Source organism: Typha angustifolia, chromosome 5 (assembly GCF_048772165.1).
Source record: "Typha angustifolia cultivar Huaian chromosome 5, ASM4877216v1, whole genome shotgun sequence".
Classification (NCBI taxonomy): Eukaryota; Viridiplantae; Streptophyta; class Magnoliopsida; order Poales; family Typhaceae; genus Typha; species Typha angustifolia.
The window spans coordinates 7386363-7405869 of NC_133243.1; the positions used below are offsets into that span (position 1 = coordinate 7386363).

The window sequence follows — 19507 nt, forward strand, 5'->3', positions numbered from 1 at the left end:
ACCAAATAGCCCCAAAGGAATTTTTGTTTTATGGTTATCAAACTTATATTGGTAGAACTTAATACAAAGGTCAAGGGTTTTATTATTTGTATCCACAATATAATAATGTTTGGTTAAAATATAGCCTTCATACATAGAGGGAGAGAGGCATATTTATTAAATAAGTGGAATTAATTGAATAATATGATTATGTTTGTTAAATATAATTATTAAGTGGAATCGATTTACAAATTATTCTCCTAATCGAATGAGGCGTAATTATCTCTTAGCGTCCTTTTCTAAATAAAAATAAAACTAAATATCTTGAGCGTCCTCTGGGTTCTTTTCCTCAGCTCGGCGGAAACTAGTCCAAGTCGTCTCTCTTTCCTTTAGTTGACGAATAAGCTTATTCTTCGGATACCTCATAACCCTCCTCCCCCCTCCTCCTCCTCCTCCTCTACTCCTCTCCCCTCCTCTTCTTCGCAGAAACCCTAATAGACGGTGTCCCTCGATTTCCTCCTTAATTTAGATCCCATTGTATGGGAATTCCCTCTTCTCGATAACTGATAACGGGTGCGTCGCTTCTCGCCTCGGTCGTCTTTGCCCTCGAGGGTTTGTAGCTGCGGTGGTAATGGCGGTGGCCGCTCCTGGGCAATTGAATTTGGACGAGTCCCCCTCCTGGGGATCTCGGAGCGTCGATTGCTTCGAGAAATTGGAGCAGATCGGTGAAGGCACTTATGGGTAAGTCTTAGAAGCTTCAAGACCGACCCTTAACTTTCTTCTTTGTTCCTGATGTATCAATGTGTTATTGGAAACCAAATTGACCTAAAATTTTGGTTGAAAGTTGCTTCCTTTTTTTACTCCCTTGTTATAATATTAAAATCTTTTCTATAAAAAAGCTTGAAGTGTGCTGACTTGTTGGTTGTTATATCTGAAAAAATTACTACCAGTAACTATGATGTGAAGGTAAGATTTTGGTTTAACTTCGGTGTTCCACAAAGAAACTTATTTGTTTTTGATTAATGGAGTGCAGGCAAGTATACATGGCTAGAGAAACAAGAACAGGCGAAATAGTGGCTTTAAAGAAAATTAGAATGGACAATGAAAGAGAAGGGGTATGTTCTTGTACTTTTCCATACTAGTGTGCGTTTTTGAAATTATGAGAGCGAATTTTTAGGTGTTCAAATACTCGCAGTTCCCAATAACAGCAATACGTGAGATCAAAATTCTAAAGAAGCTGCATCATCAGAATGTTATTCAACTAAAGGAAATTGTCACTTCACCAGGTATCCTAATGGGATGTTGTACTTCAATTATTATTGACTATTTTCCGTTAAGTCAGTTGATTGTTTGTGAATCATTCCAGGTCCAGAAAAGGATGAACAAGGAAAGCCAGGTTTCTTCAGACCAGACTTTCTGTAGTTCATTGTGAATTAGCATATGATGTCTTACTAGTTTCAAATGTTGTATCTTCTTGTTTTTTAAGCAAACCTCCTTTTAAATTGAAGAGAACTCTAATATATTGAATTGTAAAATCAGCTGATGGCAACAAGTATAAGGGAAGTATATATATGGTTTTTGAATACATGGATCATGATTTGACTGGGTTATCAGATAGGCCTGGAATGCGGTTTACAGTACCTCAGATTAAGGTCATCTAGATATTCTTGATCAACTTTTCGTTTGTTATTCATTACATCTCTGCTAGCTATTTATTTTCCGCTGCGTATTTTTTTGTTCCACAGTGCTACATGAGGCAACTGCTAACAGGACTGCATTATTGCCATGTCAACCAAGTGCTGCATCGGGATATTAAAGGTATTACACTCTGTGAAGATCTAGCCATCTGTTTTATCCTTCTTTTTGGTTTGAGTGGGGAGGATGGGGGAGGGTCTAGCATATTCTATCTAGTTACTAATTTGATTTTGAGACTTCTTCTTCTGCAGGGTCTAATCTTTTGATCGATAATGAGGGAAATTTGAAACTTGCTGATTTTGGCCTTGCACGATCATTCTCTAGTGATCACAATGGGAACCTTACAAACCGGGTGATAACTCTATGGTACAGGTGAATCCTTCATTTCTTTGGCAGATGAAGATGACATGAGTTTCCCTATTTGGATTTATGGTTTTGTCTAGTTTGCTCGTTTAATCAAACAAATAACTTCCTGTACTTTAGCTTTTATATTCCAATGGTTTGATTGACAGACCTCCAGAGTTGCTACTGGGAAGCACGAAGTATGGTCCAGCAGTTGACATGTGGTCTGTTGGATGTATTTTTGCGGAACTTCTTCATGGGAAACCAATCTTGCCAGGGAAAAATGAGGTATTATTTTCTGCAACTAATCCTTTGTTTTTTTTATTGTACTATATATCTTTACATGTAGTTTTTAGTTCCTTCTTCAATATTTTCACAATAATTACTTTATGATATTTTTCAGTATGATGTTGCTGACAGTTATTTTTCACCTACAGAAGTTTTGAAATACTTGAAGTCTAGAGACTCCATTCCTCTCTCTTTCTTGCTTTTAAAAAAATTATCAATCAGAGGAACAAGAAATAGTGAGGAAATGGACAGTCATACAATCTTGAACTAAAGCTGAGTGATGCTTTTGTGAACTGAAGCATAGCAAGGAAAATTAATTGCTTGATTAAGAGGATTGCTTCTAAGGTAGTTGTTGACAGGGATGACATAGATTCACAATCTATTTAGTTCCCAAAGATTGATTTGAACTACTATCTACTCACGTACAGAAATAATTTTTGGTTATTGTTTATTGAGTTTTATTTCTTGGAAAGGTTTCAGATTGTTGCGCCTATTTCAGTGCACCATTTTCTGGCCCAGTAAAATGTATGTTCCCAAGTTTTGGGACTTTCAAGTTAAAGTAGGTGAGGCTCCTAGTACTTGCCTATGGGATTGCCTTAAGCCATGAGTTATACAAAAGGATTCATGAGAAAGTAGGAGAATTAGAATGGAAGGAAAAGTGAACAAATTAGGAGGAAATAAGTCTGAATTATACCCTAGGGAATATCTCCATTACTGGCAGATATCTATACGGCTACTCCACCAAAGCACTGCTGTAGTACTTTGATAAAATAGGCAGTATCTTATACTGTGGATAAAGGAGGGGTAGAAAATGATAGTTCTAACCCCTTTTCGATGTTGATTACTTTGTTAAGTAATTTATCTACACTCTTAATATTGTTTAGCATTGGAACCTTCAATGAAGGGCGCGATCTTGCTCGTGAAGGTGCTGAAATTATCTGTGAAGCTTGCACTGTTCCACTCATGTTCTGGCAATTCAGTGATTAATATTTTGCAGTACTGTCAAGGGAATTTAATTTTCTTAGCCTCTTCGATTCAAGGAGAGCTTGATATATTCCATATTAATCTTTTGGTTACAAGTCACAACCATAATAACCTTTGAGAATGCTGGTCGCACAATATTTTCATTTACTATTGCAGCTTAATATTCAGATAACAGATAAGTCTTAATGTTGTAGAACTTTTTGGCACTCAAAATTCCAAATGGGAGAAGAAGAGTAATATCCAGTTTTTCATTTTTTGTCCTGTAGCCGGAGCAACTGACTAAAATATTTGAGCTTTGTGGGACTCCGGATGAGGTCAACTGGCCAGGTGTGACTAAAATTCCCTGGTATAACAATTTCAAGCCTCCACGACCATTGAAGAGACGTGTCAGAGAGGTTTTTAAGCAGTAAGTGATCTATTCAAATTGTAACATGTAGGTTTGTGCTATTCTTGTGCCGTTTCTGAATGGCCTTCTTTGGGATAGGGGTTATGGATATTTAACTTAGTTCTTATTTCATATGATGTATTTTTCTTTGTGATTTGACAGTTTTGATCGCCATGCTCTGGAACTTTTGGAAAAGATGTTAACATTAGACCCATCACAGGTATTGTTATTTAATTTTGCCTGTACATTTTAGAGATAGTCAACCACTATGCATGAACATATCCTCACCTCATTGAAGAGTTCACTAGTGGCACTTGATCGAGCTATCTCATGAATCATGATTTGAGTGTTGCTTCTTTTTGTACTGGTGTTCTTGGGCTCTTCTAATATTTTCTCCTTATCAGAATTCCATGATTTGGGATACTTTTCCTTCCTGTTTCTTTTACCAGTATGTATGTAGTATCTGCTTTCTGCCAAAGGAGCTTGATGTTAATTAATAACTTGAAAGGCCACACATTTGGATGAAACATCAAACAATTTGTAATATCATGAGAAATGTACTTGTTAAAAGAGAATTTAAATGTTTTTCCTTGTTTAATGGAATCTGAATTGTTGTTTGCAAAAGGGAAGCATAGATTCATGAAAGAGAAACTTGTGTTGATGACATATAATTGAGTTCAATTTGAATCTTGTATGCATCCCCATTTACTTGTACATTTGTCATTTGTTATATATGACTGTTTGTATCCTCTTTCCAATTTCAGAGGATATCTGCAAAAGATGCACTTGATGCGGAGTATTTTTGGACCGATCCTCTACCTTGTGACCCTAAAAGGTTTTGTTTGTCACTACTTCCCTCTGGAAAACTTGAAATTTCTTTGTATCAGTCCAATCAATGTTTTACACTCGTTTAGGTTTCTTACCTTCAATTCATCTGACTTATGTTTCACCATCCTGATGCAGCTTACCAAAGTATGAGTCCTCACATGAATTCCAGACAAAGAAAAAGCGTCAACAACAACGGCAACAAGAAGAGGCAGCCAAACGTCAAAAATTGCAGCATCCACAACCACATGCTCGGTTGCCTCCCATCCAGCAGACTGGCCAACAGCACTCTCAGATCAGACCTGGTCCGAGCCAGCCGATTCACAGTGCTCAACCTCCCATGGCTGCGGGGCCAGGCCATCACTATGGGAAACCTCGCGGGCCCTCTGGAGGGCCTAGCAGGTATCCACAGGGTGCAAATCCAGGTGGTGGATATAACCCAAATCGTGGAGGTCAAGGTGGTGGTTATGGTACTGGTCCATATCCTCCTCAAGGGCGTGGACCACCCTCTTATGCTGGTAGTGGCATGCCTGGTACTGGTGGGCCTAGAGGTGGGAGTGGCAGTGGGTATGGAGCTGGTGCACCAAATTACCCCCAAGGAGGCCCATATGGACCTTCAGGTCCAGGCCGTGGTCCCAACATGATTGGTGGGAACCGCAACCAACAGCAGCAGTATGGTAGCTGGCAATAGTGGAGTTTTAGGTTCTTTGGTAAGGTGATAATTACGTAATGCAGTACGAGTGCTATATTTATCGGGCTTGCGATTAGGACTTAAGTATTCTGTTCTCACTGATCTTCAAAGTCAGAGCTTGATAATGTGCTTTGCTATTTTCCCATTGACTTTTAAGACTGTTACTTGTGTAAGTGCAACCTTTATCTCACAAATGCGGCACTATCGTGGTAAACTTCAAATTTCCAGGATCTGAAATGTGTGGTTCTACATTATTTGGAGCACAGGCAAATAGTTTTGGTATGTTGTGTCTGATGACTATGATGTCCAAGGCTCATTCCCTTTTGCAGGAAAGCTATTGATATGCAGATACAATTGATCATTCTGACATGGTATTAAGAGCTCGAACACTATCAAATTTTTGTTTCATCAAAGCACTTTTGAAATCCCGGAGTTCTTTTGGGGGTGAATTTAGTTCTGGCAGGGGCTATGCAGACTTCTTCTGTCCAAGGGGGAAAATTATCAATAGGAAGTATCTTGAACTAGATCAATACCACCAAGGGGACAGACGCACTTATTTGGTCATGCCTCTTAGATCCAAAGTTGTCCGGTGAGTTACTTCAAGACTACACCTTTTATGATCCTAATCCATATTCGTTGTTCTGAATTCCTCCTGTGCAAAATTCAAATTCCTCTGGCTGCATGGAAGTTTATGCTGTAAGAACTTCAGTGTAAGGAAAAATAAATAAAAAATTCGTCAAACTTCCTCAGCAGTCCCCTGGGCCTGAATTTATTGTTCTTGTTCCTGAAAAGAATGCCCTGAATCTTACTTGGATAATTGCTAATTGGAGGAGATCCCTGATGGACAAAATAACCTTTTCTTTTCTGTGAAAATGCTTCTTTCTGCCTGTAAGAATGACACAGTCAACTCTCAGCTACTTCAGCACTTAGATAGTACTTTTGCCTTCAAGACCAACATGTCTAGATTTGATGTTCTAGAGTGGTAAATATGATCCTTAGAATACTTGGATCATTGGGCTTTCATTTAACAACTTTCTTTCCATTAAATTTATTCTTTTCTTTTTTCCTACTCAAGGTTCTTAACAGATGTTTGACTTTCCCTTTTTTTTATCCTCAAAGGGGCTTATTGATACAATTAAACAATCCAGGAGTGTTTATGTCTTTCTTTTTTTCTTGTGGGGGTAAAAAGTAATTAATCCTAAATAGTTCCTCCGAGAGGTGGGCGTTTCCGGTACGATTCGGAACATAACGGCATCCGGAATCCACCCAATTGCTCCTCTTCGCGCCTATTTCTCCCAACGGTCTCCTCCCTCACCCTCCCTCTATAAAACAATCCCATCGCCTACCCTTCTCTCCCTCTCGATTCAAATCCCCTTTTCCCTCCAAGAAACCAAGAGTCCAAGAGTCCAAGATTCCAATTCCCCTAACGAAGAGCGAGAGAAAGGGCTTCCTTCCCCTTCTCCAAGAAGCCGTGATCCGAGATTTAGAGAGAGAAGATAGAGAGAGAGATATGGTGGGTTACAACAAGCCGTGCCCTTGTTGCGGCAACAAGCGACAGCGGCCCTTCTTGGACCGCTGGGATTCGTGCCCCATCCCTCTCCCCGCTTGGCAGCCACCGGCCAAGTTCGCGCGCTCCGCCTCTGCCCCTACCCACTCCGCCGCTGCCGCTGCTGTCCTGGAGGCGGAGGAGGACGATATCCGCGCTACCCTCGCCTCCGCCAAGCTTCCGCCGCCGCCGCCGCCGCCTCCTACTGCGGAGGCTTCCAACTCAATGGGTCGTCCGATCCCCGATCCGACGGTGGAGACAACCACCACTCCAATCTTGCCGTCGACCTCTCCGACCGGGGAGAGGATTGCTGCCTCTACGAATCCTTCCTCCGCTCAGATCTCTCCATCGACCCCTTCGACGGCGGAGAGAATTGCGGGCGCTTCGAATCCATCCTGGGCTCAGGTCTCTCCGTTGACCGCTTCGACCGCGGAGAGGATCGCCGGCGCTACGAGGCATCCTTCCTCTGCTCGGGTCTCTCCGTCGACCCCTTCGATCGCGGAGAGAACCCCCGGCGCTTCGAATCCTTCCCCAGCTCAGATCCCTCCGTCCATCTTGACCGTGCCTGAGCTCAATGACAAGAAGGTTCGTTTCCAATTCCTGCATTACTCCTTTCTTGATCAATGAGTTCATCATCCATGTTCGTCCTCCTCGTTTCTTATTGAACTTAGTCGATCTGTGTGCTTATATCTCTATCTCTCCCGAAGCAGAAGGAGACGGAGAAGGCGAAGAATATGAAGAGGAAGGCGGAGTTTGGGATCTCCAGAGGAGGGGAGATAAAGATCTGCTTCAAGTGCAAGTGCGGCAACTCTGAAGAAGTGATCCTCTTTCATTATGATCCAAACTCCTCCCCTTGTTCATTTCATATAGTACTTAAACATGGGACACAGAGAGATTAATTAAGTTAATCTCTGGTGTCACTGTGTTTATGGTGGGTATGAAGATAACTCTGCAAGGTATTCGTTTTCATGTGTCAATCAAACAATGGGCTTAGGTTATATCGAATTCTAGGTAGGGCTTCTAATTAAATGGCCCATGAACTTTATATTAGCGCCTAAACATATAATGTTGAAGTCTTCTTGGAAATTTTATAGTCAGAGTATTACTTTTTGTGTGTTTTTTTAATGAGTGGACATTTAATTGTGTCCTAATTAAAATACAAAAATTCAAACCCATATATATATATATATATACACAGAAGGAGCGTCTCTAACCATCTCAAAGCATAGTTAGAGTACTGTTTACTGCTAAGATTCAGTCATTTCATCTCAAACTATTTAAATGGCAAAGAAGGAAGCAGTATTTACAAATATGCAGTTGTTGATAGTCAGAGCTCCATTTATAAGATCATAAAATGATACTTCTCTCGCTCACTCTACCAGTCTTTACATCGTAGAAAATCTCTCTAGTATTACAGTAATGTAAATCATATGAAACATTTATATACATTTGGTGATTGTTCCATGTCAATACCACCAGTGATAGTTGTCTGGTTCACAAACAGAGAAGCACTTCACCATCTGCAAATCCCTGGTTTCTCGGTGCGGCACAGAGTGACTACCTCATCATACTTTGATGCATAGACGAATCCCCATAACTGCGTTACACAGGAAACGACTCTTATGCGCTACAAGAAAGCGGGAAGAATTGACGTTGCAAGTATTGAAAGAAATATCGCAACGTCATCATACCTCAACCTCCTTCACTGCAAAGTCTTGGGAATGTGCAAGGCATGAGTTGTTGAAGGTATCTGAAGTAGAACTCGATCCGTTCAATCTTCAAAAGAGATCATAGAGAGTGTTAATGTTACCTTAACAAAGTTGTAGGACATGATGATTGTCGAATGTACAAAGGTACAATGTGCATGGCCGATGTGTAAAATGAAAGCAGAGGCCAAAATAAGAGCGCGAAACTCACAGATCTCCGTCGAGATAGAGTGAAAAGTGACCGCCACCACCCAAGGCCAAAAAGTCGGCTGAGCATAGAGTGAAATAGTGATTAGCACCTGCAAGAAGAAGAGTTTCAATGTCTCCATACTATTTGATGAATAAAATAACAAGAGAGCTACTAGGTAGATAGATGTTTTTTATTACAGAATGGATGAAATAGAACAAAGTTCTTATGTAAAGAGGAGGAAAGGAATAATATTTTAATTCTTAACCATGAAATGTTAATAACTTCCTTTTCCAGTAGAAACAGTTTGGCTTTACGAAGATTGACAAAATTGGTTTGATAGCCCAGACTAATTAACAGAAGGTTTTAAGTTCTAACACATAATGCTAATAAGAAGTGCTAACTTGGATATTTATCCATCAAAATCTGAAACTGTGCATGTTCCCTCCATGTAGATAGTCAGTTAAATAAAGACAGAATATGCAAATGGTATCATATTAATAGAGTATGTATTGCACAATTTCTGATGGCATATTTATGCTATTTTTTTTACTTCTGCAAAGATATTGACAAGTTTCAGTCAAGAAGGAATAAAGCAAATATTAAACTTTATAAATAAGACTAATTTTCAAAATAAAGCTGGTATACATATATATAAGACTAATTTTCTTACTACCTGTTGGTCGAAATATGACAGGATGGCCAGGCAGATTTGTGAACACAAAGCAGTTGTTGGTCCCCTAGAGGGAGCAAAGAAAAGTACTTGATCATAATTAGTTTGAAAATTACAAATTAAGAATGGTGCAGCACAAATAGTCTAACATCCATTACCTGATACTTTTTCTTATTAGTAGGCTGCAGTGGGGCCTCAACTAAACCACCAAAAACTGCACCTTTTTGATCACCAACAATCTGTTACGATGCAAAGTATGAGTAAAAGCACTAGTGATTAGCGTAACTGCAATAACAGGATGTTATTCCATGATGCTAGTGCAAAGTTTGGAGAACTATAACTACTCAATCATAATGCACAAACAACTTAAAATATATATACTTTCTAAATCAGCATAACAGACCATATCACCACAGACTCACTCATGTTCACTTCCTTCTCGAGCGAATACTTACAAATAAAAGAGATGATATGTCAACAAAAAAATGGCTTCCTCCTTCACAATAAAAAAAATGTTTATGTTACTAATACTTGTATTTGTTTCCTTCTCAAGCCAATCACAAAGGCCATTTAGAAGCATAACTACTCAATCCTCAGCCACATTTAATAAGCAATAGCCTTAGTTAGTAAAGACAAGACTGACTAGTAAGTAGCCTTCAGATATATAAATATGTAATAATCAAATCTGTCTTTTTTCAACTTATTGACATGAACTGCATACATATACAAGCTAATAGTCTAGAATAAAAAAGATGTTACTTTACTGAAATTTTAGTGGCAGTTAAATATTAATGTTAACAGTATAGCAATGTCCTTAAACTTAGATGATGCCTTTTGCCAATATGCAAGATTGCATCTAGATGAAGGCAAAAATAACAGAAAAGAAAAAACCAGCTAATATGAGATCATACTAGTAATGAGTAGCCAGGCCAAAGCATGCTCCTTCTGTACAGAGTAGATAAAGATATCCCATGCCTCCAAGTACTACACAACAATAAAGAATAAAGATGCAGATTATATTAAATTAGGTGTTTAAGCATTTCAGAATACTATATCATATAGCAAGATGTCTATTATTACCTATAAAGCAACACCCAATTCCTCCCTTGAACCAGAACTGGAAGAGAAAGGTAAAGAGCAGTTTGCAAATCTTCTGATAGAAGCACTGATGGTTCAGACATGGCTGGCAAATAATATTCTGATGCAGCTTCCTTCGACACCTCAGATCGCAGTTCATGTTCAACTAATTCTGAGTGGTTTATTATGTTACCATCAACCTTAGTCTCCTGGCTTTGTCTGAAACCACCTATTCTAACTGCTTTATGAATAACTCTTCCAATTGATTGCTTGCCCCTAGAAAGTAGACTCTTCCTCCCATTGTTTTCCTTTACTCCTGATGTTGAAGTTGTATTGCCCGTTTCAACATGATGCTCAGATAAGTTCTCCATATGATGATTTCCAGATTCTGAGGATGATAACAATGAAATGATGAATGCTGTAAAAGAAGATGTATCAGGGCCTACTGGAATCTCAGGCTGTTCCTCTTCAAGTTCCTTTTCAGGACTTGTCATCCCATCTTCCTCCTCCTAAAAAGAGAAAAGGGATTCTAATACTATTAAATTGAAAACTCTGATAAATCTTAAAATACAAAGATGACGTTCTAGCATAAACCAAGTAAAGAGTCACCGAATCAAATAAATGCTAGAATGGAAGAAAAGATAATGACACAATATATGAAGAGAAGATCGAGCTTTTTAACATAATATTTCATGACTTAAATAATACTGCAAAATCAAGCTACACTGATACAAGGAGAAGAGCTCTTCAAGCCTTCATTAAGAGAATTCAACAATAACATGCAGGAAGAAGGCTACATATTTCACATTGAGCGTATACGAAAGTCAAACCAACAGATTAACAATCCATATTCCACCTTCACACTGGAAGAATAATTAAGAAATCCCCAATTGTACCTCCATAGTTTCAAGACAGACAAATATCAAGAGTTCATTCATCTGGCCTGTCACTGCAGCATGGCAATAGTACAATCAATAAGCAAAACTATATCAATGTTTTTTGTTTGGTTACAACTAGAGCGGTGATCCAATGCTTTCTTTTCTTTTTTTTTAAATTCATCCACATTAGCTACATTTGACCAAAGATGTTAATTATAGGCTTAAGTAGCTGTCAAGTTCCTTAATTCATTAGCAGTAGTTGCTTTTGTACTTTGAATAGGCATGTCCTAGTAATAAAATACTGGATAATGAATTTTTAGTGCTGTAAGTGATGATCATTTTGCATCTATATCTCTAAAACTTCATTTCCATTTCACAAAATTCTGCAAACATGCAAAACCATAACCTTTGAGTATTTTTATCAGTTATCTTCAAGGCTTACATACCTATATCCCAACTTCAAAAGAATTTGGAAGTGCGAATAAGAAAATGCCTATTTTCTGCCTTCTTCACATCTCCTCAACAACCAAACTGAGTATCAACTCAGCACAAAATTAATTACTTCCGAAAATTGCATATTCTAGACCACAACTTTTAAAATTCCGATAGTAATATAACAAATCTAAAGTAACTATTTAAGGGAAAGTCAATTCCTTCCAAGAAGAAACTATTCCAAAAATTATACCGTGAAGAAATTAACTCTTTATTTGCAGTCAATGAAAAACCTAGCGATTGTTACCTTATGCACATATTTTGGCCAGCGTTCTTCACCAAGTTGTCATTAACCCTAGCGTTTTTCTCATTTATCACTGGATTCAACTAAAAATGAAATAAAACATTCTAGAAACAATCTAGTCATCGCCCAGTTAACAATATATAAAATCTAACGCGCATCTACTTCATCCCAAAGACTAATGGATGATTCCGCGCAACTCTCCTACTTATCTAAGATTTCAAAGATGACATTTAATCAATCTACGACAGAGTCAACATAGAGAACAAACGAAAGTAACCACAAATAAAGAATCAAAGACTGCCCAAACCCCAATTAAGCATCAAATCACCAAGAAAACCAAAACGCATCTCGGAACTGTGACAAAGTACCTCATAGGCAAGCGATTCATCATCAATTGCTCCAAAACCCCAACAAGAAGGAGATCAAGGAAGCCAATGAAGAACTCACCAGCGGCTTCGACGGCTCATCGTCGGAGATCGGATTGAGGATGACGGTGGTGATGTCTGAGACCAAGTGAGCTGCTTTGCTACGAAGGGAAGGTAGATAACCCATCGATGGAATCCAGCTCAAGACCGTCTTTTTCGACCAAATTAAGCGAATAAAGGAGACCTGTTTCTTTTCGACCCACTCCTATGTCGTTCTTGTAATTGGATTGGATTGGATTCTCTTCTTTGCCGCTTAAGCTTTCTTAAGGGAGACGAGATGGAGAAGTGATGAACAGAAAAAAGAAGAAACGGCGACTTTGGATGATGGTTGAGAGACGAGGAGGAACTGAAGATATACATTTTTTTTTACTTTTTTAAAGTCAAAATTAGACTCTAAGTAAGATATTTTCTCGTCCTCACTTCCTCTCTTTATTTTTATTATTATTATTCACTTCATTTATTCATATTTATCAAAAATATTTTTATAGGCAAATTTAAGAAGAAAGTGTTGGGAATTTCATATATTTTACGTGAATTTTTTATTAACTTTAAGCTAAATTTTAAGTGGGGCCCACATATTATTAATGGTGGAATTAATTTAGTTTAAAGAGTATTTTATTGTCGTATCCATGAAGAGAAGTGAATAAAAATTGACTCTAAAGTTAGTATCATGACAATAAAAAAATAAAATTTAGTACCTCATTGAATATTTGAGAAATGCTATTATAGTATATAAATAATAAACTTTTTATAAATTTTTTGGGCTCCAAAATGAATACCTATTTTATGGGTAAAATTTACTATACATTTATTTAATTAATTTATTGACTCTTTGGAATCAAATTGTTACCGCCGATTTGATTTAAAAAAATATATATTAAATATTATCTACAAAGTTTCTTTAAAAAAAAATCTATCAAATACAGAAATTGAATCCATGATGGTAATCATTGAGTTATAATGGTGGTTTAAGAAAATACTTTTTTTTTTTTTTGGAAGAAAGTGCCATGTTCTAGGTTAGAAGTGAGAAGTGTCAAAAGTTCAATTGCTTATTTTAATTCTAAGTAGTTACATAGGTATCCCATACCTGAAGGCATGCAAGCATAAAACTTCTCATCTTGAATGAACATTAGGTATTATTATCCTATGTAGCTTGTTTGCAAATGAGATAAAATTCACATCTTGAACATAAAACCGGTATGTGTATGTGTACATCAGACAATACCTTACGGCTCTTTTTACCTCGTTTGCAAACATTGGAAGGCAAATGATACAATATGCCTCGAATCCAAAATATATATCATGCCATCATATTAATACTGTAATAGTATAGAATAAACAGAGAAATAGCACGCCAACAAAATACATATATAGGTGTTGTCCGAAATTGGTACCATCAACTGCAAAATAAGACCCAAAATTACCACATACGATCCTCTGCAGAATCTCAGTAAAACATCTACTATTGGGTAAGAGGCCATGAGCAGAATGCCAGAGTTAACATATTTCTTTCTCTTCTTTTTTTCTCTCAGCAAAGCTACATGTTGTATATGACCTCGAAGCTGCTAGCTCTGTCATGAGAATTAGCACAAAGAATGACATATTTGGCATGAAATATAGCAAGGTTGACATATATAATTAGAAACTCACGGTTATATATGGTTTAGGTGACATGACATAATCAGCTCTTGCAATCATAGAGTCTGATGGTCTGTTGAAAAGTAGATGTGCTACTGAGCGATATATAGGATTTGTCAATGTTCTGAGTGATGTATGCCCTGTGCACCTGCTAAGAACAATTAGATATTTAGATCTTCATTTCATGATAATAATGAAATGAGGAAAACAACCTAGCAAAGAAACATGGTTATCGCTTCCATAATCCCTTGATGATGGATGGTTACTTCACCTAAGTTTATTGCATTGTAAGTAATAAACGATTACCACCCAACAATGCTTAGTCACATTCTTTTACGGTTTTACCTTGAGATCTATATTGATCTTTAAAATTAGAATGTAAATGAGAGACTCACAGGAATAAAAGAAGTAAAGAACCTCAAGCTAGTGAAAAATAAATAAGTATTTGGTCTCTATAACTATTATTCCAAGCCTGATCCTTTTGCCCCTCGCAAATTCTCCATGCATTTTTTGTGTGCCATCATGTCAAAGTTGCGAATTGTCAAATATGTTACTCATCTTGAATCATCTATTCAATTGTTTTATTTGTAATTATGTATCTAGATTGACGTTTCTTTATTATTTGTTACACTATTCATTACTCAGTAACCTTATAAAGAAATTAATAGGATCCTACTAATCCACAATCCAATCTAATATGATGCCCTATATATCAGATATTATCTTGATAGCATTTTCATTTTCTCTTTTTTGTATTCATAGAAGATTCTAGAAACTGAGTGTCATATCAAACAGTTACAGCATATTAACAAACCAAAAAACCATTTCCAAGCAATTGGCATTCTATGGAAGTATAATTTTCAAAAGTTTAGGAGATTGCGTCTACCTCATCAAATCTTCTAAACCTTCAACTTCTCTTTTGCACTCTCTGCTTTCACTGTTTGTACCAGCAAATTTATGCCTTTGTTCAGCACTCTTGGCCAAATGATATAAACCATCTCTAATGCACAGTTTTGATCTGATGTCTAACTGCAAATTAATGAATGAACATGAAAAATATTGGCTAAAAGGAAGAAGCAATAACAAAAGTCCAGCAGGTCTATCAAAATAATAGATCCTTTATCTCTTCTGAAATGCAAGACGTGTCCTATAGACAAGACAATAGCTTCTGGTACAAGAAAGAACACATAATAAATGCATTAAAAATTTGATAATCTTTATTTACAGTAAGAAAATATACTATTCAATGTAAAGAAAGGGCGTGTAGCAAGTACAATTGACAGGATTTTGTTGGATCTCCTGAGAGGGCTATAGTGGCAATCCATAGTGTAGATAACTAGATCTTATACAGACAAGATTATGTCTAGACAAGCTTGAATTTCTGAATATAGAATTAATGTGATTAGTATTAATAGTCATGGTGAGCAGTTACAACTCTCTGACTTCAGGTTCACATTTATTTTTAGCTGACTTCAGGTTTCACATATCCATGCGACAAAAGATAAAGTAAGAATGCAATCTTTCATCCTTACTGCAGGGAGATATTCACAAGATGCAGAATTTTCAAGAAGATATATATAAACATATAACGTATGTCCTCAGATGGTGCTTTCTGCATGAATATTTGCAGCTGAGTATAAGATTTCATGCAGTTACTGCATTACTAGCTATACCTGATCCATGACTTCCTGAAGCTGCTGGAAGCAAACGTCCTTTACTAACATGTCACCGGAAGAAGATGCCACACAAGAGTTTTGTGATGTTGATGATTCTCCTGAGATTGCAGTAACTACAAAGCCCAAATCTTCTAGTTTGCTGTCACCTCTAGTTCTTTTGGGAGATTTTTGGTTCTGTTTCAGAACTGCAGTTCTACTAGTCAAAACCTCGGATTGGTCCTTCATAGTCAGTGCAGCACGTAAGTTCTGTCCAAGACATGGTTTTTCCGTCATCTCTTTTAGTATCACATCTGGAGGTTTATTGTAAAGAACAGGATATCTCTCCAGGCACTCAGTGCCATGAGTTGACAATTGATCTGGGGCTCTAAAAATAAAGGACGAGCTTTCATCGGTCTCACACATAATTCTTGATGTTGTTTGCATGAATAGATCCCCGTGTGAAGGAAGGAAACCCTCCATTTGTTCATCGGTACTGAATGTTTGCATATTACAGGAAGCATCAGGAAGCCAGAAAATGTTTGGGTCAAGAAGTTGAGAATATTGTGGTTTATGTTTCTGATCTGCATTCCATTGAATTTGCTCAGATTCACAAGAAGTGCTGCTACTAACACATTCTGAAAATCTATCTTTGCCCTTCCCCTTAGATGATTGTCGGTTTTCCGGTCTCCTGTGCAGATTGACCTGCAGTACTTTAACAGATATGTACATAAGGCATTTGTGTATGAGAAAATCATGAATTCCATAACTTATATGCAGAACTGACATTTTAAAGGTACTGATAGAATCCAATGGAGTAGGTAAAGGAGCTTCTACTGATAGAATTACTTGTGGAGTTCATTGGGATAAGGACCTTCTAGTGATAAGAATTACTGATAGAGTTAACTGAAGTAAAGGAGCTTTTACTGATAGAGTTCACTGGAGCAAGTAAAGGAGCTTCTATCTCTAGAGCGAACATTCATGTGTTAACCATCTCACTAGCTAGTACTCTTTTCAAAAGGATTTTGGCTGGAAATAATAGTCAAAGTTAACAAAAACCAACAACAGTAGCTTGTCTTATTCCTTAGGTTAAAATAAGGGGCACCAAAAACTAAAAGTGCATCATTACCTTGTTGATGTCCCCGTGTTCAGTTGAACAATTTTCATTGCTTGCTTGAATAGTAGAGGATTTAATTTCACTCCCTACACTTCCATAGGATGCCTGCAATTCTCATCTCAGACCTTCAAAATGTGACATGTACCAATAAATATAAATGCAAGTCTCACCTGTTCTTGTATAATAGACCTAGCCATATCATATGTGGAAGGTCCTAGAGAAGGTCTAGCACTGGTATCAGTGACAGCAGTCATTCTATCATTCTCAGGAAGAAGGCTGTCCTGTAGACCCAGTTGCATTGATGTACCGCCCAAGGATCTAAAGTCAAAACTAGAGCACTCCAAGGCTGTCCCATATGCATCTTCGGAACCATTAAGTTCAGATGAAAAGGGTGAAAATGATAACAGCTCACCCACAGTACCGTTCCCTTGTCCAAATGCCAAATCACAATTTCTCCAAAAAGGAGTTGAAAATGAAAATAAAAAACAATGTCATTCTGCACAAAAAAGATACCGAGCACCAAGAATAATATAACAATTCACAAAGGGCGTCACAATGCGCAAAGATCTCGCCAATGCGAGACTTATCAATTGTAAGATGCATGCAGTGTTACCTCCAATATTGGAGATTTTTCATGGCTTGAATGACCACTTTGGTGCGGTGCAAAGAGCCAAGCCTTACTGCCACATTAGTAACGCCCTGAAATAACAATCTGGAAGCTACCTGAATGTTGCGTCAACATTCTCAAAATTGCTGATATCAAGTAAACCACAGGATAGGGGATTGTTTTTTCTGTAATCATGTTCACATTGTGTAAAAGAAAATCTGCCATCTGCTGAAGACATATCAAGTGAAATGTGGCATGCAGGGTGCTCATCTGCACCATTGAAAGAAATTATCAAAGATCCTATGATTATGTGAAGTTAAAGTGGTGACACCAATGGACTCACAATTGTGTGATGCTGGGAACACTCCTGAAGCATAAGGCGGAATACCCTCTGGTGCCGTGGTGCTTCCTTCATTTGAAGGAGAGCGTAAGTCTGCTCCTTTGTTTCTGCAAAGAATATTACTGGCTGGTTCATTGTTATCATAGATTTTTCTGACATCATCATCCAGTCCAAGTTGTGTCTTCTTCAGGAAATTACTTGAACCCTCATTAGCATGCCTATCACCTTGGAGAAGCACCATGTTATCATCACTCTAACCAAATTCATCCCAACTGATATTCTTAATGTGAAGAAACTAATCAACAGCTCAGCTAACTTCCTGTCTTTAAGAAAGAAATAGTTGTTGTTTATACCCAAGAAAAGGATCAAATTAACAATCTTTTAGTAAAGGTAATTGCAGTAGTATGAAACCCAAGGGTTAAAACTTAAGAAGGGATTTATAACTAGTATATACAAAAGATAAGATTATCTAAATCTCATATCAGTGTTGCACATTGACAACATAATATGAAACTTTGAGTTTGTTAAAAATATTGTATATTTGAACATAAATATTTTATAAATTTGAGCCAATATTTAAGTGGGATCCACACATTATTAAATAATAAATTAATTATGAAATTAAAAGAGCTCAAAGAGTACTTTAATATTATATATTCACTTATTTAAATTCATAAATAAAAAATAGTTTTTAATAGGATATTATAGCAATGAAAATTAAAGAGAAATGAGTTTAGTAACGTATTGAATATTTAAGAAATATTAGTATATTATATAAGTGTCAAGTTTCTCATGGATTTTGAGCCCCAAAAGGAGTACCTATTACGTGGATACAGATATCTATACAAATCAATTCAAACACACCTAGTCCAACTTGCGTGTATTATAGTGGTGGATCCCTCTAAGATGAAGCAATTGATCCATTTAGGGAGTGAGAGCTGCCAAGATTAATGAACACCTTACAAAAAGGTTCATTCACAACTTCTTGGTAGATTGTCGACAGTATCAGCGGAAGAACAGTTAGTTGACATGAATCTGAATGAATTGCTTGTCTTGGTCAGTTTTGGTATCATCACATAAAATCTTGTTTCTTTTTTTCAGAAATGAAGCTTTCTAATAACTCTGCAGAAAATAAGCACCTCTACATTACGCTTTCATCCATCCAAAAGTTCTCTCAAATTAAACTGGCGCCCATTTCCGAGGCAAAACATACTGATCATATTATCAACCAAAAAGTATAGAATTTTTAGCAATTGATACCTCACGATTTGACATCCTCGGCGAACTCATCATCCCGGAGCGAAGCTGTAAAACCACCATCGACTGTCATCTATGGCATTAAAAACTCGGAAATGCTTCAATAAAAACACAAATTAAACAACGCAAGGCGAAATCAAAACACTGAACCCTACTCGAGACAAGATCATCGATAGCTAATCTTCGCCGATCGGACTTCTCCTACTTCGCTGCTTAGCTTACTTCTCTTTGGAGGAAAAAAAAATGGGATACTTCAAGCTTAAAAAGATCGTCGTGCAGGTTTCCAGCTGAGATGATCTGTAGCACAGGGCACAAGATATCGGACAACTATTCTGGTAATAAGTGGGCTGAGCCTAATTTTATACATCCTCCTAAAAGTTTGGTCATAGGAACTAATTATAAGCTCATATGCTGCCACGTCAGCACGGTATCTTGATACACAATCAAAGCTGGTGCGATCCAATCAGCTTTGAAACCAA

The 19507-nt window shown here is 37.4% G+C and overlaps 4 protein-coding genes across 11 annotated transcripts; 2 read left to right on the forward strand and 2 right to left on the reverse strand.

The window, feature by feature from the left end:
- Positions 1 to 335: 335 nt before the first annotated feature.
- LOC140760579 (cyclin-dependent kinase C-2-like) lies at positions 336 to 5419 on the forward strand. Its single transcript, XM_073097592.1, has 12 exons — positions 336 to 720; positions 1013 to 1094; positions 1175 to 1265; positions 1346 to 1375; positions 1519 to 1631; positions 1725 to 1797; positions 1926 to 2046; positions 2187 to 2304; positions 3555 to 3694; positions 3836 to 3893; positions 4438 to 4508; positions 4637 to 5419. The coding sequence occupies exons 1-12, from the start codon at positions 611 to 613 to the stop codon at positions 5187 to 5189; spliced, it is 1560 nt and encodes a 519-aa protein (XP_072953693.1). The 5' UTR covers positions 336 to 610; the 3' UTR covers positions 5190 to 5419.
- Positions 5420 to 5592: 173 nt separating this feature from the next.
- On the forward strand, positions 5593 to 7937 carry LOC140760581 (uncharacterized). Of its 2 annotated transcripts, none has more exons than XM_073097596.1 (2): positions 5593 to 7320; positions 7443 to 7937. In XM_073097596.1, the coding sequence occupies exons 1-2, from the start codon at positions 6700 to 6702 to the stop codon at positions 7632 to 7634; spliced, it is 813 nt and encodes a 270-aa protein (XP_072953697.1). In that variant the 5' UTR covers positions 5593 to 6699; the 3' UTR covers positions 7635 to 7937. The 2 variants fall into 2 exon arrangements, with proteins under 2 accessions (XP_072953697.1, XP_072953698.1); XM_073097597.1 differs by having other exon boundaries at positions 7446 to 7910.
- Positions 7938 to 8027: 90 nt separating this feature from the next.
- LOC140760580 (uncharacterized) lies at positions 8028 to 12751 on the reverse strand. Of its 2 annotated transcripts, none has more exons than XM_073097594.1 (8): positions 12361 to 12500; positions 10382 to 10887; positions 10213 to 10285; positions 9460 to 9540; positions 9305 to 9368; positions 8653 to 8740; positions 8427 to 8511; positions 8028 to 8332 (listed from the first exon to the last, which is right to left on the reverse strand). In XM_073097594.1, the coding sequence occupies exons 2-8, from the start codon at positions 10870 to 10872 to the stop codon at positions 8249 to 8251; spliced, it is 966 nt and encodes a 321-aa protein (XP_072953695.1). In that variant the 5' UTR covers positions 10873 to 10887; positions 12361 to 12500; the 3' UTR covers positions 8028 to 8248. The 2 variants fall into 2 exon arrangements, with proteins under 2 accessions (XP_072953695.1, XP_072953694.1); XM_073097593.1 differs by having other exon boundaries at positions 8030 to 8332; positions 12440 to 12751.
- Positions 12752 to 13685: 934 nt separating this feature from the next.
- Positions 13686 to 19377, reverse strand: LOC140760310 (uncharacterized). Of its 6 annotated transcripts, XM_073097229.1 has the most exons (11): positions 19184 to 19377; positions 19032 to 19076; positions 18636 to 18893; positions 17775 to 18094; positions 17548 to 17701; positions 16995 to 17277; positions 16837 to 16929; positions 15729 to 16412; positions 14942 to 15084; positions 14068 to 14206; positions 13686 to 13988 (listed from the first exon to the last, which is right to left on the reverse strand). In XM_073097229.1, exons 4-11 carry the CDS (start codon positions 18010 to 18012, stop codon positions 13983 to 13985), a joined length of 1740 nt encoding a protein of 579 aa, XP_072953330.1. In that variant the 5' UTR covers positions 18013 to 18094; positions 18636 to 18893; positions 19032 to 19076; positions 19184 to 19377; the 3' UTR covers positions 13686 to 13982. The 6 variants fall into 6 exon arrangements, with proteins under 6 accessions (XP_072953330.1, XP_072953329.1, XP_072953328.1 ...); XM_073097228.1 differs by lacking the exon at positions 18636 to 18893 and having other exon boundaries at positions 17775 to 18090; XM_073097227.1 differs by lacking the exon at positions 18636 to 18893.
- Between the last annotated feature and the right edge of the window lie 130 nt (positions 19378 to 19507).

Coding starts and splice junctions, on each gene's coding strand:
- LOC140760579 (XM_073097592.1), top strand. CDS start 611: ATGGCGGTGGCCGCTCCTGGGCAATTGAATTTGGACGAGTCCCCCTCC. Junction 721..1,012: donor ATCGGTGAAGGCACTTATGG/GTAAGTCTTAGA, acceptor AATGGAGTGCAG/GCAAGTATACATGGCTAGAG. Junction 2,047..2,186: donor GTGATAACTCTATGGTACAG/GTGAATCCTTCA, acceptor TTTGATTGACAG/ACCTCCAGAGTTGCTACTGG.
- LOC140760581 (XM_073097596.1), top strand. CDS start 6,700: ATGGTGGGTTACAACAAGCCGTGCCCTTGTTGCGGCAACAAGCGACAG. Junction 7,321..7,442: donor CTGAGCTCAATGACAAGAAG/GTTCGTTTCCAA, acceptor TCTCTCCCGAAG/CAGAAGGAGACGGAGAAGGC.
- LOC140760580 (XM_073097593.1), bottom strand. CDS start 12,544: ATGGGTTATCTACCTTCCCTTCGTAGCAAAGCAGCTCACTTGGTCTCA. Junction 10,286..10,381: donor AATTGGGTGTTGCTTTATAG/GTAATAATAGAC, acceptor ATTGTTGTGTAG/TACTTGGAGGCATGGGATAT. Junction 9,541..10,212: donor GGCCTGGCTACTCATTACTA/GTATGATCTCAT, acceptor GCATCGTAACAG/ATTGTTGGTGATCAAAAAGG.
- LOC140760310 (XM_073097228.1), bottom strand. CDS start 18,012: ATGGTGCTTCTCCAAGGTGATAGGCATGCTAATGAGGGTTCAAGTAAT. Junction 16,413..16,836: donor AACACGGGGACATCAACAAG/GTAATGATGCAC, acceptor AAAGTACTGCAG/GTCAATCTGCACAGGAGACC. Junction 14,207..14,941: donor GGTTTAGAAGATTTGATGAG/GTAGACGCAATC, acceptor AATTGTTCTTAG/CAGGTGCACAGGGCATACAT.